Source organism: Dipteris shenzhenensis, chromosome 6 (assembly GCF_047967505.1).
Source record: "Dipteris shenzhenensis isolate YYH24624 ecotype China chromosome 6, Dip_SZ_1.0, whole genome shotgun sequence".
Classification (NCBI taxonomy): domain Eukaryota; kingdom Viridiplantae; phylum Streptophyta; class Polypodiopsida; order Gleicheniales; family Dipteridaceae; genus Dipteris; species Dipteris shenzhenensis.
In genome coordinates this window covers 22,182,739-22,206,330 of record NC_141601.1, presented here as the reverse complement: position 1 = coordinate 22,206,330, position 23,592 = coordinate 22,182,739, and the positions used below count along the sequence as shown (strand labels likewise).

The 23,592-nt window shown below is 43.0% G+C and overlaps 1 protein-coding gene across 1 annotated transcript in view; it reads right to left on the bottom strand.

Annotated features, from left to right (window-relative positions):
* Window positions 1-6,345: 6,345 nt before the first annotated feature.
* Window positions 6,346-23,592, bottom strand: part of LOC147900928 (uncharacterized) — a 97,458-nt gene continuing 80,211 nt past the window's right edge. The window contains exons 8-15 of the mRNA XM_087376400.1: window positions 8,960-9,123; window positions 8,427-8,815; window positions 8,019-8,268; window positions 7,755-7,920; window positions 7,533-7,635; window positions 7,322-7,450; window positions 6,885-7,100; window positions 6,346-6,669 (exon numbers count right to left, since the gene is read on the bottom strand). Of these exons, the coding sequence (XP_087232526.1) occupies window positions 6,391-6,669; window positions 6,885-7,100; window positions 7,322-7,450; window positions 7,533-7,635; window positions 7,755-7,920; window positions 8,019-8,268; window positions 8,427-8,815; window positions 8,960-9,123 (1,696 nt within the window). The 3' untranslated portion in view covers window positions 6,346-6,390. The remainder of the gene's footprint in view (window positions 6,670-6,884; window positions 7,101-7,321; window positions 7,451-7,532; window positions 7,636-7,754; window positions 7,921-8,018; window positions 8,269-8,426; window positions 8,816-8,959; window positions 9,124-23,592) is intronic.

The window sequence follows — 23,592 nt, the reverse complement described above, 5'->3', positions numbered from 1 at the left end:
CTTTGCGAGGGAGCCACGCAATTTATATCTCAGGCTTGCAATGGATGGTGTGAATCCTTTTGGGTTACGCTCCACATCTTGGTCGACATGGCCCATAGTCTTGGTGAACTACAATATCCCTGCATGGCTAACAATAAAGAAGGAATGCCTCATGCTTGCCCTAATTGTGTCGGGGAAGTACAAGGCCAAAAATATGGATGTGCACATGGCACCCTTAATCGAGGAGCTGTAGAGCCCTATGGAGGGGTATACATGTCTTTGATATTTCTAGAGACCCGAGGCGAGCCACAGACGTGTGCATCACAGGAATTTTGATGTGGAACATGCAGGACTATCTAGGATTTGGGGAGTGCGCAAGTACGTTCTTTTGCATGCCTATTGATACCTTTATGTTTCTATTGTGATGTGATCTATGCATGTCTAATGACCTATGTCTCCATGCATATATGTAGGACTTAAAACACAAGGGTACCATGCTTGTCCTATTTGTGACCCTAGTTTGAATGCATGACACTCCAAACATATGAAGAAGATGGTTTATGGAGGTCATGCTCAATATCTTCCGCTTGATTATCTTGCACGTGAAGCTCAACTTGATCCACCACCAGTCCGTAGGAAGGCAAGTGACTGGATTCGGGATTGGAGAGCTAATAGTGAGGAGCCTCCTTCAGGTATGGATCGGATGCCTATCTTTCATGAGGTTCCATATTCGGGCAAGTTACAAATCAATCATTGCATTGTAAGTCTGCATTTTGTGTAAGATTTTGAAGTGTAATGAGTCAGCTTGAAATTGTATTTTGAAATAGAACCAGTGTAATGAGTCAGTTTGAAATTGTATTTTGAAATAGCACTTGTGAATAGCAAATGTATTTCCTTCAGACTTTGAGGAGTGGGAACTAGTCAAGTGCTTCTTAGGTAAGTTTACTGCCATTCATGAGGATTTAGGAAGGCAAATGCATGTTGGAGAGAAGTCCTCTGCTTTGAAACAGAGAAATATCTATTGGTATAATGCCAAGTACATTACTCCAAGGACGGCATTAGGCTATGGCCATCTTCAATGCATTGCAACACCACAACTTGAAGACATGGATTGCAACATGGACACAAGAACAATGCAATCATACAAGGAAAAGATTGCAAAGGATGTGGGCATGGCCATGAAGTTTATATTTAGCTCTAAATGGGTAAGGTTGTCTTGGTTTATGCCTCTGCACATTTTTGCTTCTTGTTTTCATAATCTCCAAATGCACAAAACAAAAACCATGTGGTCATGCAAGTGCCTACATGAGAATACCCTTGAGGAATTGCTTGGGGTGAATTGGGGAAGCAGGTCAGGTGAACAAAAGGGTGATCTGTTTCAATGCCATGTATGTAAGGACAATGTGGTTGTCAAGTACCAGATCTCCCGCCAAATGTTATATTTTTCTTTCCAATATAGGCGCTGGAAGAAAACATGTGGCAATTGGATCCCCCTTGACTCTAACGATGATGATAATACAAGGGTAAGTTTATGTATTGGTTCTTATTTAGGAGATGTCAAGAATGTGACTGTCACGTCACAGTGGACTCTCAGGGACATGCGGGAACACCTATTGGTCATGGAGGATGGCATGTCTGAGTCCTTTTGCTTTACCTTAAATGGTGAAAAGGTAGGAAAGCGTGCAGAGAAGCTCGTGCATAGTGCCACTTTTATCCCTCCTGCAATATTGAGGCAATATTGAAGATTGTCCAAAAAATGTGGGGTGGAACAATTGTGGATTTTGACATTTTCCAATTAATAGTGGTGCAATTAATTTTGATGTTTTGAATGGTTTTGTTTCATGTCAATGTCAAGTTTTTCGCCAAAAATTTATAATTATTTTTATTTTTTATATTTAGAACATTTGGGTATATATAGGTTATAAAGTTACTTTAGTTTCAAAGTTTCACTATTATAGCCATAGTTCTCCTAGCTACCAAACTACCATGGATTCTGCTAGGTCTGCCTTCCACGATTTCATCTCCCATACTCCATTAATTGATAGAGAGGAGGAGTTATTTCCAGTCTTTGATAAGAGCATAGATGTCCTAGGCACCTACTTGGGAGCCCGAGATGATTTTGAAGACCTCATCAAGTACATGCAAGACTACATCGTGAGTTTTGCATATCAACTTGATGAGTCTACAAAAAGATGGGTCCCAATTGATTATTTGAAGTACTTGTTCAATCAAGAACCCAGGTTCGTGAAGTGTTTAGATCGCTTTCGAGCCCAGATCACACCCCTAGGGTTTAGGGAGGTGGACACTGATGACCTCCTAGCATGTGGAGTCGTCGGAAACATAGGAAATAGGTTCCTATCTTGGGAAATGACCTTTATTTTCCTTCTCCAAGAGGGAAAAAAGGAAGAGGAGGTCTCGAGCTCAAGCCCTGACCCTACCCCTGCACTTTTCGATCCTCTTATTTCTATAGATGAGCCCAACATCTACAAAGAAGAGCCCATAGATGAAGAAGCTAAGGAGCGTGAAGCTGCATTGGCCCTGGAAGTGCTCCAACGATCTCCTGAACTCCATTCTACTTCTCAAATTCCATCCACCTCGGGCACCACCTCTGTTGACCCCACAACACTGATATGGTTTCTTGCTCCCCTTCTTGTCGATGGAGAACAATACCTCTTTCTCTATGACATAGACGTTATGTTTGGTCTTCGGGAGGATGAAGCTCTTGGTATCCTGTGTGGATATGAGGTGGACACGACTATGCAAGAACCTGGGTTTTTGGGAGTAGATGATTCAATAGAAGAGGTTCTTGCTTTAACATTGGCTTAAATCAAAGATGCAGAGACATCAATCTACTCTGACCTACTTGATGTTCCAGAAGAAGCCTCCACATCTCACTCCAGACAACAGGAGGCCTCTGGATCCATCCTCATAGACAAAGAGGAAGGGATTGAGCATGATGACTCCATAGTGGTAAGAAACTATTTGAATTTTTTCTCTCTTGGTATACTTTTGCTTTAATGGAATTCTAATGTAATGTTGGACTATTGCAGGAGGCATTTGAGGTTGACCTATTCTCATCTCGGCAACGCCTTGTTCGTAGTAGCTTCGACCGAGATCACTCACTGGCACATTACCTTGGCCAAGCAAAAGGGCGCTTTGTGGTTATCCACAAAAAGTTTTCTCCACATGGCACTGATGACCTCTTGAAGTGCAAGGCCTTGTCAAGAGTGATTGGTCATGCTAACATCAATCGCAATGCTGACAAGGTCATGTTGGTGAACCGCATGGCTACCCTCAATGCCTTTGGAACCAATTTTCAAGGTATGGCATTGATGACAGCAGCCATGTCCCTGGCTAGCAACAACAATAGCGTTGACTCTCTATCGACTAGGTTTAGAGCTAGGAGTGTATTTGGGAATTCAAAGCCCGATGTTCTCAGTGTTTTAGAGAAGAGAGAAAGGCTTTGAAGCCTTATTGTATAGAAATTTTATTTTATATGAATACAGCTATACTTTTTATATAGTGCCCCATTTTGTGTTCTTTATTTTATACTATCATTGTATTTTGCATCTTTAATTATTGTTGGCATTAATATTTTCATTCACTATTATGTTCAAAAGCATGTGATCAGATAAATATTTGTGCTATAATGGTCATTTCTGAGCAATCTAGTAAGAATCTCACCATGCGACAGAAGGCAAATGTGTTCGGCATCGCGCGGGGAGCCCAAAAATGGTAAAACCCGCTATGGCACATATGGGACCTATTTGACCAAGGCTATGGCGCATATGGGGCCTGTTTGACTTGGTCAAACAGGCCCCATATGCACCATAACGGGTTTTACCATTTTGGGGCTCCCTGTTGCGCGAGAAAAAACATCATTTGACCACTCAAATTCACACTGAACTTGCATAAACTAATGGAAAGCATCACATAACATGTATAATAACATGGGAACAGTAATAGAATAGAAAGATATCTTTTATTCATTGGCCTCAAAGGGCAGAGATTTACAAAATGATTCAGGTTACACCAAATGAACCTAAACAACATCTAGGGCCTAAGGGAGGGATCGGAGCGGATGCGCTTGGCAAGTGCAAGGTCCTTGTCCATCACTATTACTCTTTTGGCATGGATAGCACATAAGTTCGCGTCTTTAAAAAGACCTACTGTCATCTGCTCCGTTGCCTCCTGAATTGCTCCCATAGCGCCTGAAGTGAAACGCACATCACTCTTGTAATGCTGTGCTATTTCACGTACAACATGCTAGAAGGGTGCACGGGGAATGAGATTGTCCACAATGGTTTGGAACTTGCGGATCTCCTGAAGTGCCTTCACACCTGATTTTTTGCGCCTCCTAATCTTTGGGGGACCATGCACTGGCCTTTGTACATGGCTCCATGGCCGCTTGTTAGCTTTGAACTTCTTTCGCCTCTCCTCCCTTGCAACCACCTCTTCAGACTCCTCTTCCTGTGTCTGGTGGGTCATCCGAGGTGGCTTCTCACGCCTAGGGGTCTGCTTTGTCCTTGGTCTCTTTTCCTTTTCATGAGGCTGTGAGATAGCAAACTGAGGCTCTTGCTCAGCTCGTACTAGAGGCTCCTCATAGATCATCTCGAGGCACAGAGGGTTGATGGTGCTCTTCCGTACGGTCTACTTGATTGGAGGATTTGGGCCAAGGTTCATTATATCTGCAAGCCCACCAAATACTTCCTCTTGTTGTGGCCCTTGTAATCTCTCCATCTCCTCTCTTTGCCTTTCTTGCTCCCCTTGTTCATCTAGATGCTCCACGCCAGGACCCCACAGAGGAGGGAGGGGCAGTTGATCAGGATTAACTGGACTATTTCGCCCCTCTTAGGAGACCTCTCTACTTCCACGGTTAGTTGTGTGGAAGGCTAGTGGAAGGACTGAGAGGACCCCTGATCGTGCTTGGATCCTTCATCATGCTGGGATTCCTCATGGTGCTGAGATCCCTGGGATCCCCATGAGAGTCGAATGGTGGGGACTCGCGTTTCTTGGACTCCTAATGATGAGAACCGCCTTCAGATCCCTGGTGATCATTGCCCTCTTGGCCACTGGGGCTTGCAGTGTGTTCGGAGGCCATGGCATTCTGAGGAGGACAACAGGTAGCGTCTAAACGGCGTCCAGTGGGTCTAGCAGTTTTTTTAACTCGTGCCATAGAAATGAGGGATTTTAGGGTTTTGAAGTGCTTTATATAGTCTTTTTAAAAGCATTTTAGGGTTTTTCTTTTAAATTAGGGTTTTTTGAGTGCACCTCCTCCCCCCCCAGTGTTTTGTCGCCAGTTCGATAATACTTAATCTTCACCACCCTCCCTCCCAACCCACTCACCCCTCCGCCTTGCCATGTCGCACATGCAATTCTGTAATTTCCAAACAAATTTGTGAATTTTGGAATCTATAATTGACTCAAAATAGTGTTAACTTTATTCATCAAACATTTTACATTTGGGGCTCTCTTAGGACCCAACACCTCCCTTGTCTGACTCTACGTTGCAACCAAAGCGCAACCCCTTGGCTCCCTGTTGAGGACTTCCAAGCAGCACATCTCCTTGTCTTCTTGACATGTTGAACCGCTTTTGCAAGACTTGAGACCTCTACCTTATCACGCTTCAGAGTCCTGGCCTCTAGACATCTATAAAACCAATCGAACATTTCGTGTAGTGCATTGCTTCGCGCGATACCACCCCCATGCCTTGTATTCTTCAAGTATGCTACCTTCGCTCTGTAGTGTGATTTCTCCATTCCTTGAGTATTCCAAATGGACAGAGGGCCCCATTGCTCCATGATAGGAGTCACATCCACTGTCAGTGCATGCTGGCCATACATTCGGGCCTCAGTCTTGTTGGGGGTATGGAATTTTCGCAACCAGGTTGTCTTTGGGAGGAAAGGGATGGTAGGGTTTAGGGATGATGCCCTGGGGGGATGGGTGAAACAGCTTGTAACAGACACGGCCAAAGTGCTAGAGCTATCAGATCCAGTTGTGAGCCAAGCACCGATAGCTGTGGCGAACAGTTTCTAAGTTCAACCACCGAGTAGGTTCCCATCCGCTTCTTAGCATGGGCCTAGGGCTCTGGCCCAACTAGAGGTCAAGTTTTGTACTACTAGGGTCTGGTTTATTTTCCAAGGAATGACCCCTCCCGCAATACAAGACGACAATCTCTTTTTTTTTTAATAATTAAAAAAAAAATGCATCCTTTTTTAATTCAGTGCTTAAAATTTTTCCCAAAAACCTTTTTAATATGTCCTTCTATTAAACTTAAGTGCTAAATCACCTCCCCGCACGTTTCTAAAGAACACATTCACAACACAAGGGCATGTAAGTACGTGTATGTACCAACCTATGGTACCTTGCTAACACAAAGATCAATCTCTACAATGGTTTGAAATGTAACATCTACCAAAACCTATCCTTATTCACACTTAAGTATCCAACATTAACCTTGCCACTTGTAGAGCGCATTCCATCAATTAAAGAGCACCATGTTGACCCAAGGGCTCCGACGAAGAAATTGGCATGGGATGCCATTAAGAAGTTTACAATGGCATTGTTTGTACTAGCCTCCTTTCCTAGACTTGCTTCATAAGTATCCATACTAGTGGCCCCCGATTGTCTTGCTATGTCCGTGTAAAAAAAGCTCCAAGCTTCATAGGTTTTGGATTCCTCAATAACATCCTGAGGTCATACGAATGGGGGACCTTTTATAAGCATACTCACGACAAAGATTTCATACTTCAAGAACAAGAAACAAATTTTCATTACCATATGATAAGTGGATTGCTTTAAGTAGAGTCCTCTTAGTTAAAGACCTCTCTATCTTTTCCGATGCCATGTCTCCCCAAGACAAGCCAACCTTTTAGAGCAAAATGAATACATAAGTCGACTTTTACCTGCATTTCTGTCGAAAGCCAGATGTTCACGGCATCGGGAAAACGAGAACGCACGCGATGTGCTAACTGCATGTATCGTTCAAATCCCACCATCTTCATTTCTGCTGCTTTATCACCTTGCCTCACATGTACACTGATCATTGGTCGCGGAATCCATGCTCTATGGCTTCGCCAAACATATCTCTCCATCTGTCCCTCCTGAACTGATTCTGTCACCTGCACAAACTCAAAGCCGTACGCGCGTAAGCGATACACGAAGTTTATGTTGTTCTGATCCCACCGTGTCCGAAATGCTTTTTTAACCTTCCGCATAAGGAGTCCGTGCTCTGCACGTAAAAGTGTTTGAAAACAACGTCCAAACGAGAAAGTTCTGAGCATCCGTGTTTCTGATTTCTAAATTTGTGTTTTTATTTGCGCTTAAAGAAAGCGAAGATAACCTCAGGCCACTTATTTGGTAAGGATTTGGATAACATTTCTGCAGCTTGAGCTCCAAAAGATTGATGGCGAGCCTGGTTCATCAATCCGCAAGCATATTCGGATGGAAACCGCATCAAATACCTCACAGCCTGTTAGGGGCAAACTATTGCAATGAGTAGAAAGGAAAGATCCAACAGGGAGTCACATGGAAGCTGCTGCAAGCAACCGCACCTGTGCTCTCCACCATCGTCTGTCTTCGGCCAAGTGGTGCACAAGGAGTTTGCCGTCTATCTCGGAGGTGGGCTGCATATGGTGCCACGGAGATCCCCAGCGCCTGCGAGAAAAGCAAATCGACGTCTGATCTGAGTTACATATAACAATGAGAGCCATTTCCCATCGATTCGCGAAGGTTTAAGGTCGGATTCTCAAAACCCATCGAGAGGGAAAACCCACCCTGGAACCTTGCCGAACCATATCTCCTTCGTATTGTAGTTTCTATTTCGGGTAATGATTCCTCTCTTCAACGCCTCCGGACTAGACACCAGCTCCAAAGCCCTCATTCTACATTCCGCAGACGTTTCCGGCAGAAAGTAGCAATCCCACTGGGCGTGTACTGCGCCTGGAGCAAAAACAGTAACGTTAATTGCTTTCAATTCTAGTGGAAATCTCAAATCCATAACGCAAGCAAGACTTGAATATATCGAGATTTGACAATACCTACACAGCCTTCATGGTCAGCGCGACTGAAACCGTCGGTCACTAGGATCCTATTCTCTCGAATCGCAATGGATAAAAATCCAGCCATTGATGTAATGAGTGCTCCCATCCCTAGTCTCTGTCTGTTGTCCCAAACAGCCCAGAGAAACCTCAGCTGTGGATCACTACAGTTCCTGGGATGCTGATGAAGCCAGAGGTCTTGTTGCACCTCTCTTGTCATAGGGAAGTTGTCTGCATCCGTTCCCTCTATCTGCAGAGCAATATGCAATTCGCCCGGCATTAGCATGGACGGTGGGAGTTACACTACAGAGTTTCACGCCAACATTTCCATAGAAACTCGGCCTGGAGAGAAAGATCAGTATTTTACAGAGCGCACAATTGGATGCACGCAATGGAGATAGATTGTACCCAAGGTGGTCCGCGAGAGTGCATTGAATCCACTGAATCGAAACGAATTAGCTCCATGTCGTCGCCTTGATCGGAAAGATTATGAGAGACATGCGTCTCCAGATTTTTCTTCCAAAGCGACCAGCTTGGTGGCAACCCATCTCTTTTCCTGTTATCAAGTAGCTGGTATTGCTCAACCAGCTCAGTGCAATTCTCCAAATGGGGAGGCCTGGGGTACCAATACGAGGCCGAAGTGTGGAGTTTCCCATCGCGGGTTGAGGGAGAACTTTTTTTGTTCAAGAAATCGTCCCAGAGCGAGAGAAGGATCTGTTGTCGCTGTTTGTCACTGCTTTCCAGGCTGCTAGAGTTGTCCGAGAGACAAGGGAGGGAGGGTGCAGCAGCGCGGATCTCTGCGGATGCATTTCGTTCAGAGATTCAGCGTTTCTAACACATCATGGAAATCAATTTAAGGCCTAGAGAATTTCATATCTAGACGAACGTACACACCGCCTAAAAGAATCATAGTGCAGAAAGAAAAGTTCATGTCAAGAAACCAGGGGACGATATAGAGGCATCAGACCAGGGATGCCGTCTGATCGGTTGGGTGTGGCTGGATTGCTGCTCCAGAATGTAATGCCCGTTAGACTTCTTGTTACTGCAAGCTGCTGGAAAACGCCTGGGAGGTCTGTGCTGGTGGTGTTTAGGAGGGTCCCTGTGGCTGCCAAAGCCACGAAAAGACCGAAACCGACAAGAAAGCCAAGCAGGGTGGAGTTGCCCGGGCAGATTTTGGGAAGCGAACGAGTGGAGGATCGGGCGGTTTTCATGGTGCGAGCGGAGAATAGCTGAGTCGAAAGGTGGTTGCTCTTCTTGGCGACCTACGTCGAAGAAGAGTGCGAAACATGGCAACGTGGGAAATGCATATGATCATGATTCATAGGGAGAACTGCGTATGACCAACGGAATTCTAGAACTATTGGGCTTGCGGACAAAAGGGCTGCAGCGGCGGTAGTAGTAACTTGTACCTCATGATAATGGTAGACTCATTTGCACGCATCGAGACTCATTTGCACGCATCGAGATTCGACACCCAGCTTCAATTGTTTCGCTAAAGGGCTACTCGTGGCCGCAGTTTTAGCTTCAGGCTTTAGATGTCATACCGACTTTTATGATTTTATCTATAGTTTCTACTAGCTAGGGTCTTGCTCGTTGATGGTAGTTAACACACAGAAACGGCCAACCACCCACAAAACAGAACTTCTACAAACAAGTACGGACAAAAGAGAACGTATACAAACAAAAGCATCACACCTAAAGCCTCCGAAACACCCAAAGCCACGTGAAAAGAGCATCGTACCAAACACCTAGGCCAAATAAAGGGGCCAGTGCCACTCTATGCTTCGAACTTCCACGAGTAAGCTGACCCATCTACGACGCGCTAGAGACCCGCTCCACTGGGTCTCAAGGTTGCGATCATAGATTGTGTTTAATAAAATTTAAGGTTTTATTTATAAATCTCAAACGTAGGAATTTTAAGAAATTTTATGAAAAACATATACATACTTACCAACACGCACATACACATAAATATTCAAGAATTTTCAGTTGTCTTTCATTAAACCAAACTTCTAAACACACACACACACCTTCATAACCATCCCAAAACTTCAATTTGTGCTAGCTTCTGTTGTGGCTTTGCCCATCAACCAAATTGCTCAACTAGCCTTGCCAGACTTCTCCTCTACTTATCTTGAATGCCCCCTTTTGAAGCCCATATGTAGAATGTGGAGCCATACATTCCCAACTTTGATAACACAGGTGGCCAATTGTTCAAGCTCCTGTAACACAAATTCTAAAAGATGAAGCATGCCCAAACAAGAATAGCATAAAAGCTCATGATGTTTTTTGTAAGGGTTTTTGCCCGAAGATTGAAACAGTAGACAGGGTAGCTCACCTTTCGCCCAACAAAAAAGGATGTTTCATTAGTTGCCACTGGCAACATCTCGTTACAAATCAGGCCATGAATTGGAAAGTGTGAGGAGAAGTTTTAATTGAGCAAAGAAAAAAGAAGAAGCAAGAAGGTTTAGATATCACTATGGTTTCCTTGCCGAGAATTCTTCTCACCATCAGCTTGCAAAATGCATCCGTGTTTCCCATCGTCTTCTTCAAATTCTTCCCCTAACTTATTATCACTACCAAGTGCTCAGTAATACACCACTTGCTCTCTCATGAAACCTAGTGTTCAGGACTTCATCAGCCCTTGCCGTGCAGGAACAACCTCCACCATTGCCATCAATTCAGCCTTCCCCTGTTTCCTGCCCAAGCTTGCCTCAAAAAAGAAAATATCTAGTGCCACATCTTAAAATGCCTCTAAACCTCCATCACTAAGATGAGTTGAGGGATGAATAGAGTTTCCATGCCTATCGCACACTACTTCAAAAAATTGGTGAAATGACTATTACCATCCCCACATTTATGGATATTGTAAAATGTGGAGCCATACATTCCCGCCTTTGACAACACAGGCGGCCAATTGTTCAAGCTCTTGTAACACAAATTATAAAAGCTAAAGCATGCCCAAACAAGAATAGCATAAAAGCTCATAATGTTTTTTGTAAAGGCTTTGCCCGAAGATTGAAAGAGTAGATAGGGTAGCTCACCTTTCGGCCAACAAAAAAGGATGTTTCATTAGTTACCAGTGGCAACATCTCATTACAAATCAGGTCATGAATTGCAAAGTGTGAGGAGAAGTTTTGACTGAGCAAAGAAAAAGATGAAGCAAGAAGGTTTAGATATCACTATGGTTTCCTTGCCGAGAATTCTTCTCACCATTAGCTTGCAAAATGTATCAATGTTTCCCATCGTCTACTTCAAATTCTTCCCTATCTTATTGTCACTACCAAGTACTCAATAATACACTACTTGCTCTCTCATGAAACCTGGTGTTTAGGACTTCATCAGCCCTTGCCGTGCGGGAAGAACCTCCACCATTGCCATGGATTCAACCTTCCCCTACTCCTTGCCCAGCTTGTCTTAGAAAAATAAAATATCTAGTGCCACATCTTGAAATGCCTCTAAACCTCCATAACTAAGATGAGTTGAGGGATGAATAGAGTTGCCATGCCTATTGCACACTACTTCAAAAAATTGGTGAAATGGCTATTACAATCCTCACATTTATGGATATTGAAGGGCGATTGGAAGAGAGGCGAGACAATTTGAATTTGTCAACATCCCTTTGGCTAGGACATGGGTGCAGTTGAGCCGATGATTGTAGTTTTTCTTTCTCTCTCAAAAGTCCTTTGTGGAGAGACGTGTGTGTGTGTGTGTGTGTGTGTGTGTACATACATACACACACACACACACACACACACACACACGTAGCTTTGGGAAGTCTTCTTTTGTCTCATAGACTTTTTTGGCCTCTAGCAAACCTTAAAATGTCTCTCTCTCTCTTCTCTAATATATATATACTACATGTATCTTATATTCATTTATATTTAGATATATTTATTTCTATATATTTATATATTTACACACACACACACACACACATATATATATATATGTATATGTGTGTGTATGTGTGTGTGTGTGTGTGTCTGTATTTATTTATATATTCATGTGTTTATATATTTATATTTAAATATAAATAAGTATTTATAATAAATGTAACTATATATAATATTTATATATTATACTATATCCATATGTTTATTCATATTTATATAGAATTATATGTATCTAATATATATATATATATATATATAATATATTCTCTCTTTGTACTCTCTCTATTACTGATGTGCCATGTCTCGCCGCCACATCATCTGGAATCGTCCACCATGCCATGTCATCGGTGATCTTCCACACCATGTTGTCGGTGATATGCTGCACCATGTCATCTTTGAGTGGCGAACCTATCTATCTATATAGATATATATACACAATTTACCCTCTGGAGTCTGCTCTAGCGTCTGCCATGTAGCTGCAGTCTCCAGTTTGGAGTCTGCTCTGGCATGTTGCAGTCCACCGTCTGGGTTTCCCATTGCGCATTGCCATGTGTAGTCGTCTCATTATGCTAGAACCTCCTCTGCTTTGCCATGTCATCTCTGCTACTGTGGGCTGGTTAGTTCATGCCCAAATGCTATCAACACACTATTCAAAATTTTTGGACTTTCTCTTCTGGTTTGGACTTTTTTTTGGAGCATATGTTCTCCACTCAACTTCACTTAGTGAGCTCCAAAATTGGGTTTTTTAGAGCACTAAATGTGTCACTTATATACAAATATGGCCTTACTAAGCTAAAAGGTCAAGTGGTGACCTCTAATTTAAAAAAAAATGGCTCGTGAAGCTATAATTCCCAAACTTGTGCATGGTGCCCCCATCCAATAACTATAATAATAATAATAGTAGTCTCCTAACTCTAGTTCAATTTTAGCACTATGAAGTGAAAATACGACACCATATGAAAAGAGTTTGTTGAATTCAACATATAAGTGGTGTATAGATACACCATTTTTTTGAAAAAAAAGAGTTTGTTGAATTCAATATATAAGTGGTGTATAGATACACCCTTTTTTTGAAAAACAAACCATACAATAAATTATATTCTTATTGGTGGTGTATAGATACACCATTTGTATGGAAAAAAGCATACAAAACATTATCTTATGCATCTTGAATCTCGTTCAGAGTCATCAGATTCATGTAATGTATTTGTGCTTGATGGGTCAAGTCTTGCCAAATGATGTTTAATATGGACACGACTTGCATCAGGGATTGTGATACATTTTTCAACATTGTATCCATGCTTCTTTTTAAAACTTCATGTCCTCAATTTCCAGCAATGAATAATGCTACTGACTTCCACCTCTGTTAATCCCTCATTATTTGGAACCCATTCACGTTTCTTTTGCAAGCATCCCTCATAGAGTTGTTTTATTGTATATCTTCTCGGGAGATTTTTCAATGGCTTTGGTTCATATTATAAAGCTGTAAATAATATAGGAGTTCCCTTGTCATCCCTTTCTATCTTAGCAACCTTTGCAACCCAAATTGGGCCACCTTGGTCATCCAACTCTGAACCTAGGTCAGATGCCCAAACTGCAACAAATAGACCCTCTTCAATCTCATTAGATGGTATAAACTCTGGTAAGGGTTTGTCTCCCTTCCTGCCACAATATTTTCGAGGTAAAAGGCATTCCTCTGCTTCCTCCATATCTACTAACATATTTATATCCAAAGGAAAACTTGGTGACCACTACTACACACGCATCCTATTGCGACGTTTACGTACCGACGATTAGCGCCCGCTTAGCGTTAATCGTCGGTATAAAAATCGGGTGTCGTAAATCGTCGCTATATAGCGACTTTTAATAAGCGTCGCTATATAGCGACGTTAGTAATGGTCGCTATATAGCGACTTTAGTAAAAGTCGCTATATAGCGACTTTTAAAGGTCGCTATATAGCGACACTGAGACTATATTATAGCGACGTTTTACAGAGAGGTTTTTTTTTTTTTTTTAGCCTTAAAATTTATTTTCTTCCAATGACAAAATTTTTTAAATTTTCATACATGTTTGAGCTCATAGAGAAATAAAAAATGAGAGCATGTACATCAAGCCTTTGAAGCTCATATATTCATGTCCAAGTTGGAGATGAGAAAAATCAAATTAAATAAGAGCATTTACATCAACTGTTTCATCTTGAGCCAAGTCTAAGGCGCCAAGCAAGTCTATCTCCAACTCTATACCGAGTTGATCTCCTATATCATCATCGTACTCTAGCATCGTACGTTCACCTAAAAGTATTTGATCATCTTCTTCAATTAAGCTTAAGTGTGGTGATTGATCTTGACGATTGTTGTCTTCCTCGTCAATATCATGATCTCCATCCTCCTCCCGTGCGATGTCATTATGCGCATCTTCCTCTTGCCTCATATGGTGATCTACATCTTCTTCGCTAGATTCATCAATTGGATCCGGATTTGGTAGTGGCATCTCCATATCCACATCTCGATCTTCAAAAATCTGCTTACTTCGTGGTGCAACTTGGATCACGTACCACCATCTTGGATCAGAACGATCCGGATGAAAAACCACCTATATTGAAGATGAAAAATCACGTGCCAAATGTCGTCAATTATATATATATCAATGGACTTAAAAAACGAAAGCTTCGACTAATTAAATCATTAGTATGCACCTGCTCACAGTGCTCGGGAAGAACAAAAGTATCACTTTCATCGGTCCAATGTTTGGTGGAGTCTATTGCAAAGAGACCGCTACCATCTTTTCTCACAGTTGCATGGGGACCGTTGTAAGTAGTTCTAAACCATTTTACATCAAGAATGAAAATAGTAAATCGTCTGAAATCAATTTCATAGATGTCGCGTATGGTTCCACAATAATCCAACTGTGAGGAGAGAAGATTGGTATCCGAAGCACTTGCTCGGCTATCTTGTGTGAAGTTAGCCATGACTCCACAATCATACGTGACTCTCTTTGAATCGATGCGTTCTATGCGAAAATGTCGTCCATATGACCATAATGCACTGTACTTTTTGTACTATAAAAGAGCATCATTAAAACAATGAAGATGCACCTATTTTATAGCATATATTGCCACAAATAATTACTTAATTACATCAAGAGATAAGAAACTTACATGCACCATACATCCAGATGATAACTCTCGCTCGCGCTCGTTTATTGTCTCTCCATCACGTTCGGCTTTACGTATAGCTAGTTGTAGCCAATCAAGTGACATGTGAGTAGGGAGAAGAGCCAGATCTCGTGGATATGGTTGTGATCGCCTGTACATTACTCTGAATCTCGTCCTTGCATTTATTCTTTCTGCTTTGGCCACTTCATATCTCTCAATCCACTTCTGCATCTCAGGGCTATTGAGGATACAAAACTTATTGAATTTCTCCATTTGCTCTTCGCTCATCTTTCTTTCAATCCCTTTTCCTTGGGGGACCTCGCCAATGATGCGATCATCATCCTTGTTGTGCCAAGCTTGCGGCATATCAGGATCCGTGGATGCAAGAAACTCTGTGATATATACTAATGACTCTTGCACAAGCCATCCCTCTGCCATGCTTGCTTCTGGTCTTGCTCTTTGTCTTACAAACCCCTTTAAAGTTTTCATAAACCGCTCGAGAAAAAACATCCATCGATTATGAACGGTACCTGCTATAGCCACCTCATCAACTATGTGCACAAGCAAGTGGACTTGAGTTGTCATAATGCTTGAGGGAAAGTGCTTCTCAAGCAAGCATACGGCTTCGATGGATTCCACCCTAGCCTTCTCGATGCTCGATATAGAGATCTCTTTTTGAGATATCCACCTATTTCACATGTCCATGCATATGTAAGATATTTGAGATATCCACCTATTTCACATGTCCATGAAGAAAATAGATAATGCGAATTGATAGTAAGCATACCTCACAATACCACAGATCTTGAATATAGCATTTCTAACATCTTCTTGTAAGCACCCTTTTATTGTAATTGGAAGGATGAACTATCAAAGCAACAATGAAATCATGTCAACAATATAACATAATAATAATTACGCTAATGCATCACTATTATCGGTACACTAATTCTACTTAGAATACCTGTAAGACCTTGTGCCAATCATGGGACTTGAGGCCACTAAGCTTATTGTCCTTTGAAAATGCTCCTTTCAAGCAACGCATGTACCCTGTCGGTGTTTGAAAAGAGGCAATGTCTGCCTTGATCGCTGCCTCCTCCCTCGTAGAGAGGATCCACGTTGCTTTCGGGAGGACAACTTTTCCTGAAGCATGCACTTGGGGCCACAAACGAGACATCCTATTCATAGCACGCAAGTCTTCTCGCACTCCTCTCGAGTCCTTGGAACCAACCAAGTGTGCCCAAATGGTAGCCCCCACATTCTTAAAGATATGCATGGGATCCAAGAGATGATTGATTTGTAACTGACCCCAATAAGGAAGCTCGTGAAAGATCGATAGCCTCTTCATACCAGGAGGAGGTTCCTCTCCATTCTCCCTCCAAGCTTGAATCCAATCACTTGCTTTTAAATATGATGGTGGTGGATCAAGCTGACCTCCACGTGCGAGATGGTCGAGCGGAAGGTATCGAGCATGACCTTCATAAACATTTTTCCTCATGTGTTTGGAGTAGCGTGCAAGCGATTTCAGAGCGGGTCCACAAACAGGACAAGCATGGTACCCACTTGTAGCAAGCCCTGCACGCGTGCATGAATATGTTAGTACAAGACATGCGTGCAAAAGAGAGTAAAAAAAGCATAATCCCTCATTGTACATGTAAAGACATAACCACGTACCTGCGCACTCTCCATATCCTGGGTAGTCATGCATGGTCCACATCAAGATACCCCTGACGGAAATATCATTGGTATGCCTAGGAGCTCTGGAAATATCAAAGACCTGCACTCCTCTCCATAATATCTGTAACTCCTCTATCAAAGGTGCCATGTACACGTCCATGTTTCTTGCCTTGTACTTTCCTGGCACAAGTAGTGCAAGCATGAGGTGTCCTTTTTTTATTGTTAGCCATGGTGGGATATTGTAATTCACCACGACTATGGGCCATGTCGACCAAGATGTCGAGCGTAACCCGAAAGGATTCACGCCGTCCATGGCTAGCCCAAGATGTAAGTTGCGTGGCTCTCTCGCAAAGTCCGGCCACTGATTATCTATGTGCTTCCAAGCCGCACAATCTGCGGGAATCCTCAATGTGTGATCAGTGGACCGATGAGATGCATGCCATGTCATCAACTCCGCTATGGATTTGCATCGAAACATGTGTTGTATTCTTGCAATGATGGGAAAGTGTCTTAAGACCTTTACCGGTATCCTCTCACCCTGCAAGTCATCTCTATATCGTTGTTCCCCACACTTTGGACAACTAGCCAAATCTCCATGCTCACGACGAAAGAGAATACAATCATTACGGCAAGCATGGATGGTATCATAATCCATACCCACCATTGTTAGCATCTTTTTCGCTTCATCTCTTGATGCGGGCATGGTATTTGGTGCAGGCAACGTCTTTTGGAGCAACCTATGACAAAGACACTATCCAAATGATGATTCTCAAAACAAACAATATCCAAATAATGAGTCAATCAAATTAATGCAAGGGCTAACCTCATTAAGGCCGAGACACTTGTATCCGACCACCCATACTGTACTTGTAGATTCAAGATTGAGAGACAAGCACGTAGTTTAGACATCCTGGCACCCTCGTACAATTGTGTTGATTGCAACTCTCGCATTTTCACCTCAGACTCTGACATCACGTGTACGTGGGATGTAGTGCCCCTAAAAATGGAATCCATCATGTCGACCATACCCTCGTCGTCATCTGGGAGACTATAGTCTTGTTGAAAGTGAGAAGGTATATGTGTACCCTCGTCACCCTCGTCATCCTGTCATAAGCTCATTCGTGTAAATAGAAGATCTTCTAATTCCGGGTATACAATAAGATTGCGAACTTAAATAGCTTTGACTTACCGATGATCCATCAACATGTGCAACACCAACGGGGGGTACTGGTTCCGGCTCCTCCCCATACATCCGCAAGTGGCGCATGATAATACAACGTTGATGTCGTACTTCTCGCTTGCAATGAGTGCAATGACAATATAACCTCTCCGTAAGCCACTTCGTGCTCCCGGGCGTTGGCGCATCATCGGATGAGCTTCCACTCGTCCCTTCCATCTACACTTATAAAACCAAAACATAAGCATGAAGAGGAGATGTACACAATTATGAGCATAGCATGTTTAATTTGAGCTTCTCTTGAGGCTATATAAAAAGAATGACATCGCTATATAGTAAGGATTGAAACAAAAAATCCTATATAGTAAGGCTATGTAGTAAGAGGAGATATTGACAATTATAGGCATAGCATGTTTGAGTCACAAGAGGCCTCATTAAAAAACAAACAGTAAGCGTCGCTATATAGTGACGCTCTGTTCCGTCGCTATATAGCGACGTTTTTAATTGAAAGCGTCGCTATATAGCGACGTTTTCAATTAAAAACGTCTCTATATAGCGACGAATAAGCGTCGCTATATAGCGACGCTGTGGGTTAAAACCCGAAACGCCGAAACCCGCGGCGTTTTGCTCAAAGCTTTCCTAATCTCTCAAGTAAGCTCTCCAAAATCTCCTCCCACCTATTTTCACTGACCTCCCATCTATTCCAAGCAACCTCCTACCCTATTTCCCACTCCTCACCCTCCTCCTACCTCTTGTGCACCCTCTCTCTCCTTTTTCCCTCTTTGGTTTCCAGAAAGAAAGTTCTTCAAAAGGTGAGTTTCTTTCAACAATGTAGGTTGTTTGTTTGTTAGCTTTGGTTTTGTGAGTGTTTCTACTTGTATTGCTAAAGTTTTAAACTAGTTTTCATGCTTGATTAGAAAGGATTCAAACAAAAAACGAAATTTCAAGAAAGAAAGAAAGAAACTCACCTCTTCTTTCTGTATTTCTCTTCCTTCTCTTCCTTCTCTTCTCCTCAATCTCCTCCTTTCCTTCTCTCCTCAATCTTCTCTTTCCTTGTCTCCTTTCAAGAAGTTGCTTTTGTGATCTCCTCTTTCCACTAACATCTTATTTGAAAAAATGGGTTGTTTTCTCTCTTTTGTAGGGCCAGTCCACTACACCGAGCGGGACATAGTCTCTCTTTTGTGGGCCCAGTCCACTACACCGAGCGGGACATACTTTTACAGGTAAGTGCTTCCTCTTCTTTCCATTTAAGCTTTTTGTTATTTGCATTTGCCTGCAGCTAGCGCCTTAAGCGCTAGCTGCAGTGATGGGCGTAGGAACCCTCTCTTCCCCCTTCTCTTTTTCTCATTTTCCCCCTTCTCTTTTTTCCCTCTTCTCTTATTCTCTCTTTCCCCCTCTCTCTTTTCCCTTCTCTCTTTCCTTTCCCCCTTATTCTCTATTTCCGCATCCCTCTTATTCTCTTATGCTTATGCTTCTCTCATTCCGCATAAGCTCCTCCTCTATTTCCGCATGAGCATAAGCATGAGCTTATGCTTATGCTTATGCATAAGCATAAGCATAAGCTCATGCTTATGCTCATTCATGAGCATGAGCTTATGCGTAAGTTTCCGCAAGAGCTTATGCGGAAATAGAGAATGAGAGAAGCATACGCTTCTCTCATTCTCTTTTTCCGCATAAGCTCCTTCTCTCATTCCGCATAAGCTCCTTCTCTATTTCCGCATGAGCATAAGCATGAGCTTATGCTTATGCTTATGCTTATGCTTATGCATAAGCATAAGCATAAGCTCATGCTTATGCTCATTCATCCGCAAGAGCTTATGCGTAAGTTTCCGCAAGAGCTTATCCGCAAGTTTCCGCAAGTGCTCCTTCTCTTTTTCCGCATAAGCTCCTCCTCTATTTCCGCATGAGCATAAGCATGAGCTTATGCTTATGCTTATGCATAAGCATAAGCATAAGCTCATACTTATGCTCATTCATGAGCATGAGCTTATGCGTAAGTTTCCGCAAGAGCTTATGCGGAAATAGAGAATGAGAGAAGCATATGCTTCTCTCATTCTCTTTTTCCGCATAAGCTCCTTCTCTCATTCCGCATAAGCTCCTTCTCTATTTCCGCATGAGCATAAGCATGAGCTTATGCTTATGCTTATGCTTATGCTTATGCATAAGCATAAGCATAAGCTCATGCTTATGCTCATTCATGAGCATGAGCTTATGCGTAAGTTTCCGCAAGAGCTTATGCGGAAATAGAGAATGAGAGAAGCATATGCTTCTCTCATTCTCTTTTTCCGCATAAGCTCCTTCTCTCATTCCGCATAAGCTCCTTCTCTATTTCTGCATGAGCATAAGCATGAGCTTATGCTTATGCTTATGCTTATGCTTATGCATAAGCATAAGCATAAGCTCATGCTTATGCTCATTCATGAGCATGAGCTTATGCGTAAGTTTCCGCAAGAGCTTATCCGCAAGTTTCCGCAAGTGCTCCTTCTCTTTTTCCGCATAAGCTCCCTCTCTTTTTCCACATGAGCATAAGCATGAGCTTATGCTTATGCTTATGCATAAGCATAAGCATAAGCTCATGCTTATGCTCATTCTTCCGCATGAGCTTATGCGTAAGTTTCCGCAAGAGCTTATGCGGAAATAGAGAATGAGAGAAGCATATGCTTCTCTCATTCTCTTTTTCCGCATAAGCTCCTTCTCTCATTCCGCATAAGCTCCTTCTCTATTTCCGCATGAGCATAAGCATGAGCTTATGCTTATGCTTATGCTTATGCTTATGCATAAGCATATGCTTATGCTTATGCATGCTTATGCTTATGCATAAGCATAAGCATAAGCATAAGCATAAGCTCATGCTTATGCTCATGCGGAAATAGAGAAGGAGCTTATGCGGAATGAGAGAAGGAGCTTGTCATGAGCTTATGCGCAAGTTTCCGCAAGAGCTTATGCGCAAGTTTCCGCAAGTGCTCCTTCTCTTTTTCCGCATAAGCTCCTTCTCTTTTTGCGCATAAGCTCCTTCTCTCATTCCGCATAAGCTCCTTCGCAAGTTTCCGCATGAGCATAAGCATGAGCTTATGCATGAGCTTATGCTTATGCTTATGCATAAGCATAAGCATAAGCTCATGCTTATGCTCATTCATGCTTATGCTTATGCTTATGCTTATGCTCATGCTTATGCTCCTTCTCTATTTCCGCATGAGCATAAGCATGAGTTTCCGCAAGTTTCCGCAAGTTTCCGCAAGCATAAGCATAAGCATAAGCTATCCGCAAGTTTCCGCAAGAGCTTATCCGCAAGTTTCCGCAAGTGCTCCTTCTCTCTTTCCGCATAAGCTCCTTCTCTTTTTCCGCATGAGCATGAGCATGAGCTTATGCTTATGCTTATGCATGAGCATAAGCATAAGTTCATGCTTATGCTCATTCATGTCCATGAGCTTATGCGTAAGTTTCCGCAAGAGCTTATGCGGAAATAGAGAATGAGAGAAGCATATGCTTCTCTCATTCTCTTTTTCCGCATAAGCTCCTTCTCTTATTCCGCATGCAAGTTTCCGCAAGTTTCCGCATGAGCTCCTTCTCTTATTCCGCATAAGCTCCTTCTCTCATTCCGCATAAGCTCCTTCTCTATTTCCGCATGAGCATAAGCATGAGCTTATGCTTATTCATGAGCATGAGCTTATGCGGAAGTTTCCGCAGGAGCTTATGCGGAAATAGAGAATGAGAGAAGCATATGCGGATCTCATTCTCTTTTTCCGCATAAGCTCTTTCTCTCTTTCCGCATAAGCTCTTTCTCTTTCTCTTTTGCGTGAGCATATGCGGAAATAGAGAATGAGAGAAGCTTATGCTTCTCTCCTCCTCTATTTTCGCATATGCGGAAACATGAGCATAAGCTCGTGCTCACCCATGAGCATAAGCATAAGCTCATGCGGAAAAAGAGAAGGAGCTTATGCGGAAATAGAGAATGAGAGATGCTTCTCTCCTTCTCTTTTTCTGCATAAGCTCCTTCTCTTTTTCCGCATGAGCATAAGCATGCGGAAACTCATCCTTCTCATGCTTATGCTCATGCATGTGCATGAGCTTATGCTTAAGTTTCCGCATAAGCTCATGCACATGCGTGAGCTTATGCGGAAATAGAGAATGAGAGAAGCATAAGCTCATTCTCTATTTTTGCATAAGCTCATTCTCTATTTCCCACTCTATTTCCCCCTTCTCTCATTTCCCCCTTCTCTCATTCTCTATTTTCCCTCATCTCTTTCCCTTTCTCTCATTCTCTATTTCCTCGTTCTCATTCTTTTCTTTCCTTTACATCTTCTTTCCCTCTTATCTTTCCCTCTTCTTTCCCTCTTTCCTTTCCCTCTTCTTTCCTTTCCCTCTTCTTTCTTCTTGCCTATGCCTATGCCTATGAGAATGCTCATGTTTGTTTATTTGTTTTCTGTTTTCGTGTTTGTGTCTATGTTAGACATGGGATCACGTCGCTCATCCGACGAGTACGGACAGCCTCGCAGGAGGAGAGCTCACGATCTATATGCTCCAGAGGACTTTGATTCCTCTCAAGCGATACCCCGAGGACTACCCCTGGTCCGACTCCTCTCGGTCCTAGCACTGTGACTACCCCTGGTCCGACCCCTCTTCCACGTAGCACTGCGACTACCCCTCAGGGGACTCCTTTGCTAGCCGCGTATGGCTTTGTTGGGACTCCCGACGAGTTTGTAGCGCAGATGAGCGATGAGGAGGCAGCGAGATTCTTCTCTCTGCTCTCTCAGAGGACCTCCGCAATTCCTTCCCCTACACTGAAGGGTGGACGTACAACCCAGCCATCCCCTCGCGCCCCTTCGACCGCGGGATCATCACCTGCGCATGCCTCCCGCAAGGGAAGGAAGAGTAGGATGGGCGGCTCATGTTGTGCTGACTCAGGAGATGTAGACGAGTCAGCACACTCACGCTCCTTTAGGTCTCCACTTGGTCCGGAGACACAGTATCAGTCAGGTCCCTTTCCCTCTCCTACTCCCACAGCTACTCCTCGATCCGGAAGCGGTCGCGCAGCTTCCACTCCTTCAGACTCTGCTACCGTCAGTCCCCCTTACTCATCAGGGGATCTCTCCTATCAAATCACATCTGCCGGAGAGATAATAGAAGACAAAAAGGGCAAAGCAGTGATGGCCGCCATGAGGCGGTTGATGAGTCATCACTTCAAGAGCGGCATAAATATCGATTGGCGGTATCAAGATGGCCAAAAGAAGCAGGCGGTGATCGATGAGTTAAAACTCAGATTTCCTAATCCGCCAAATGTGGAGTTTAATAACAGTTATATGCTCGAGCGCATGGGTTTGGTCCTAAAGCATCGCAGATCAACCATGCGTACTTCCATTACAAAGGGGTTGTCTAAACCCAGCTGGGCAGACAAAGCTGATTGGAAGTTCTTGAAGAAGCAGAATAGGGACCATCCTGAAATGTTCGAGGGTCAGAGGAGGGCTGCGAAGAGACGGCTGGATGTCGTAGGTACTTCGCACTTTGGTGCAGGTGGACGGTATGCGTTCGAGGCAACCGTGGTAAGTTTACTTCTTTCCATTTAATGTATTGTTCTATTTGTTTTACTTACATATTACATGCACTTTAGCTAACTCTAACTCTCGTAAATTGGATCCACAGCAAGCTGCGATGGGTCGTCTTCCTACGGA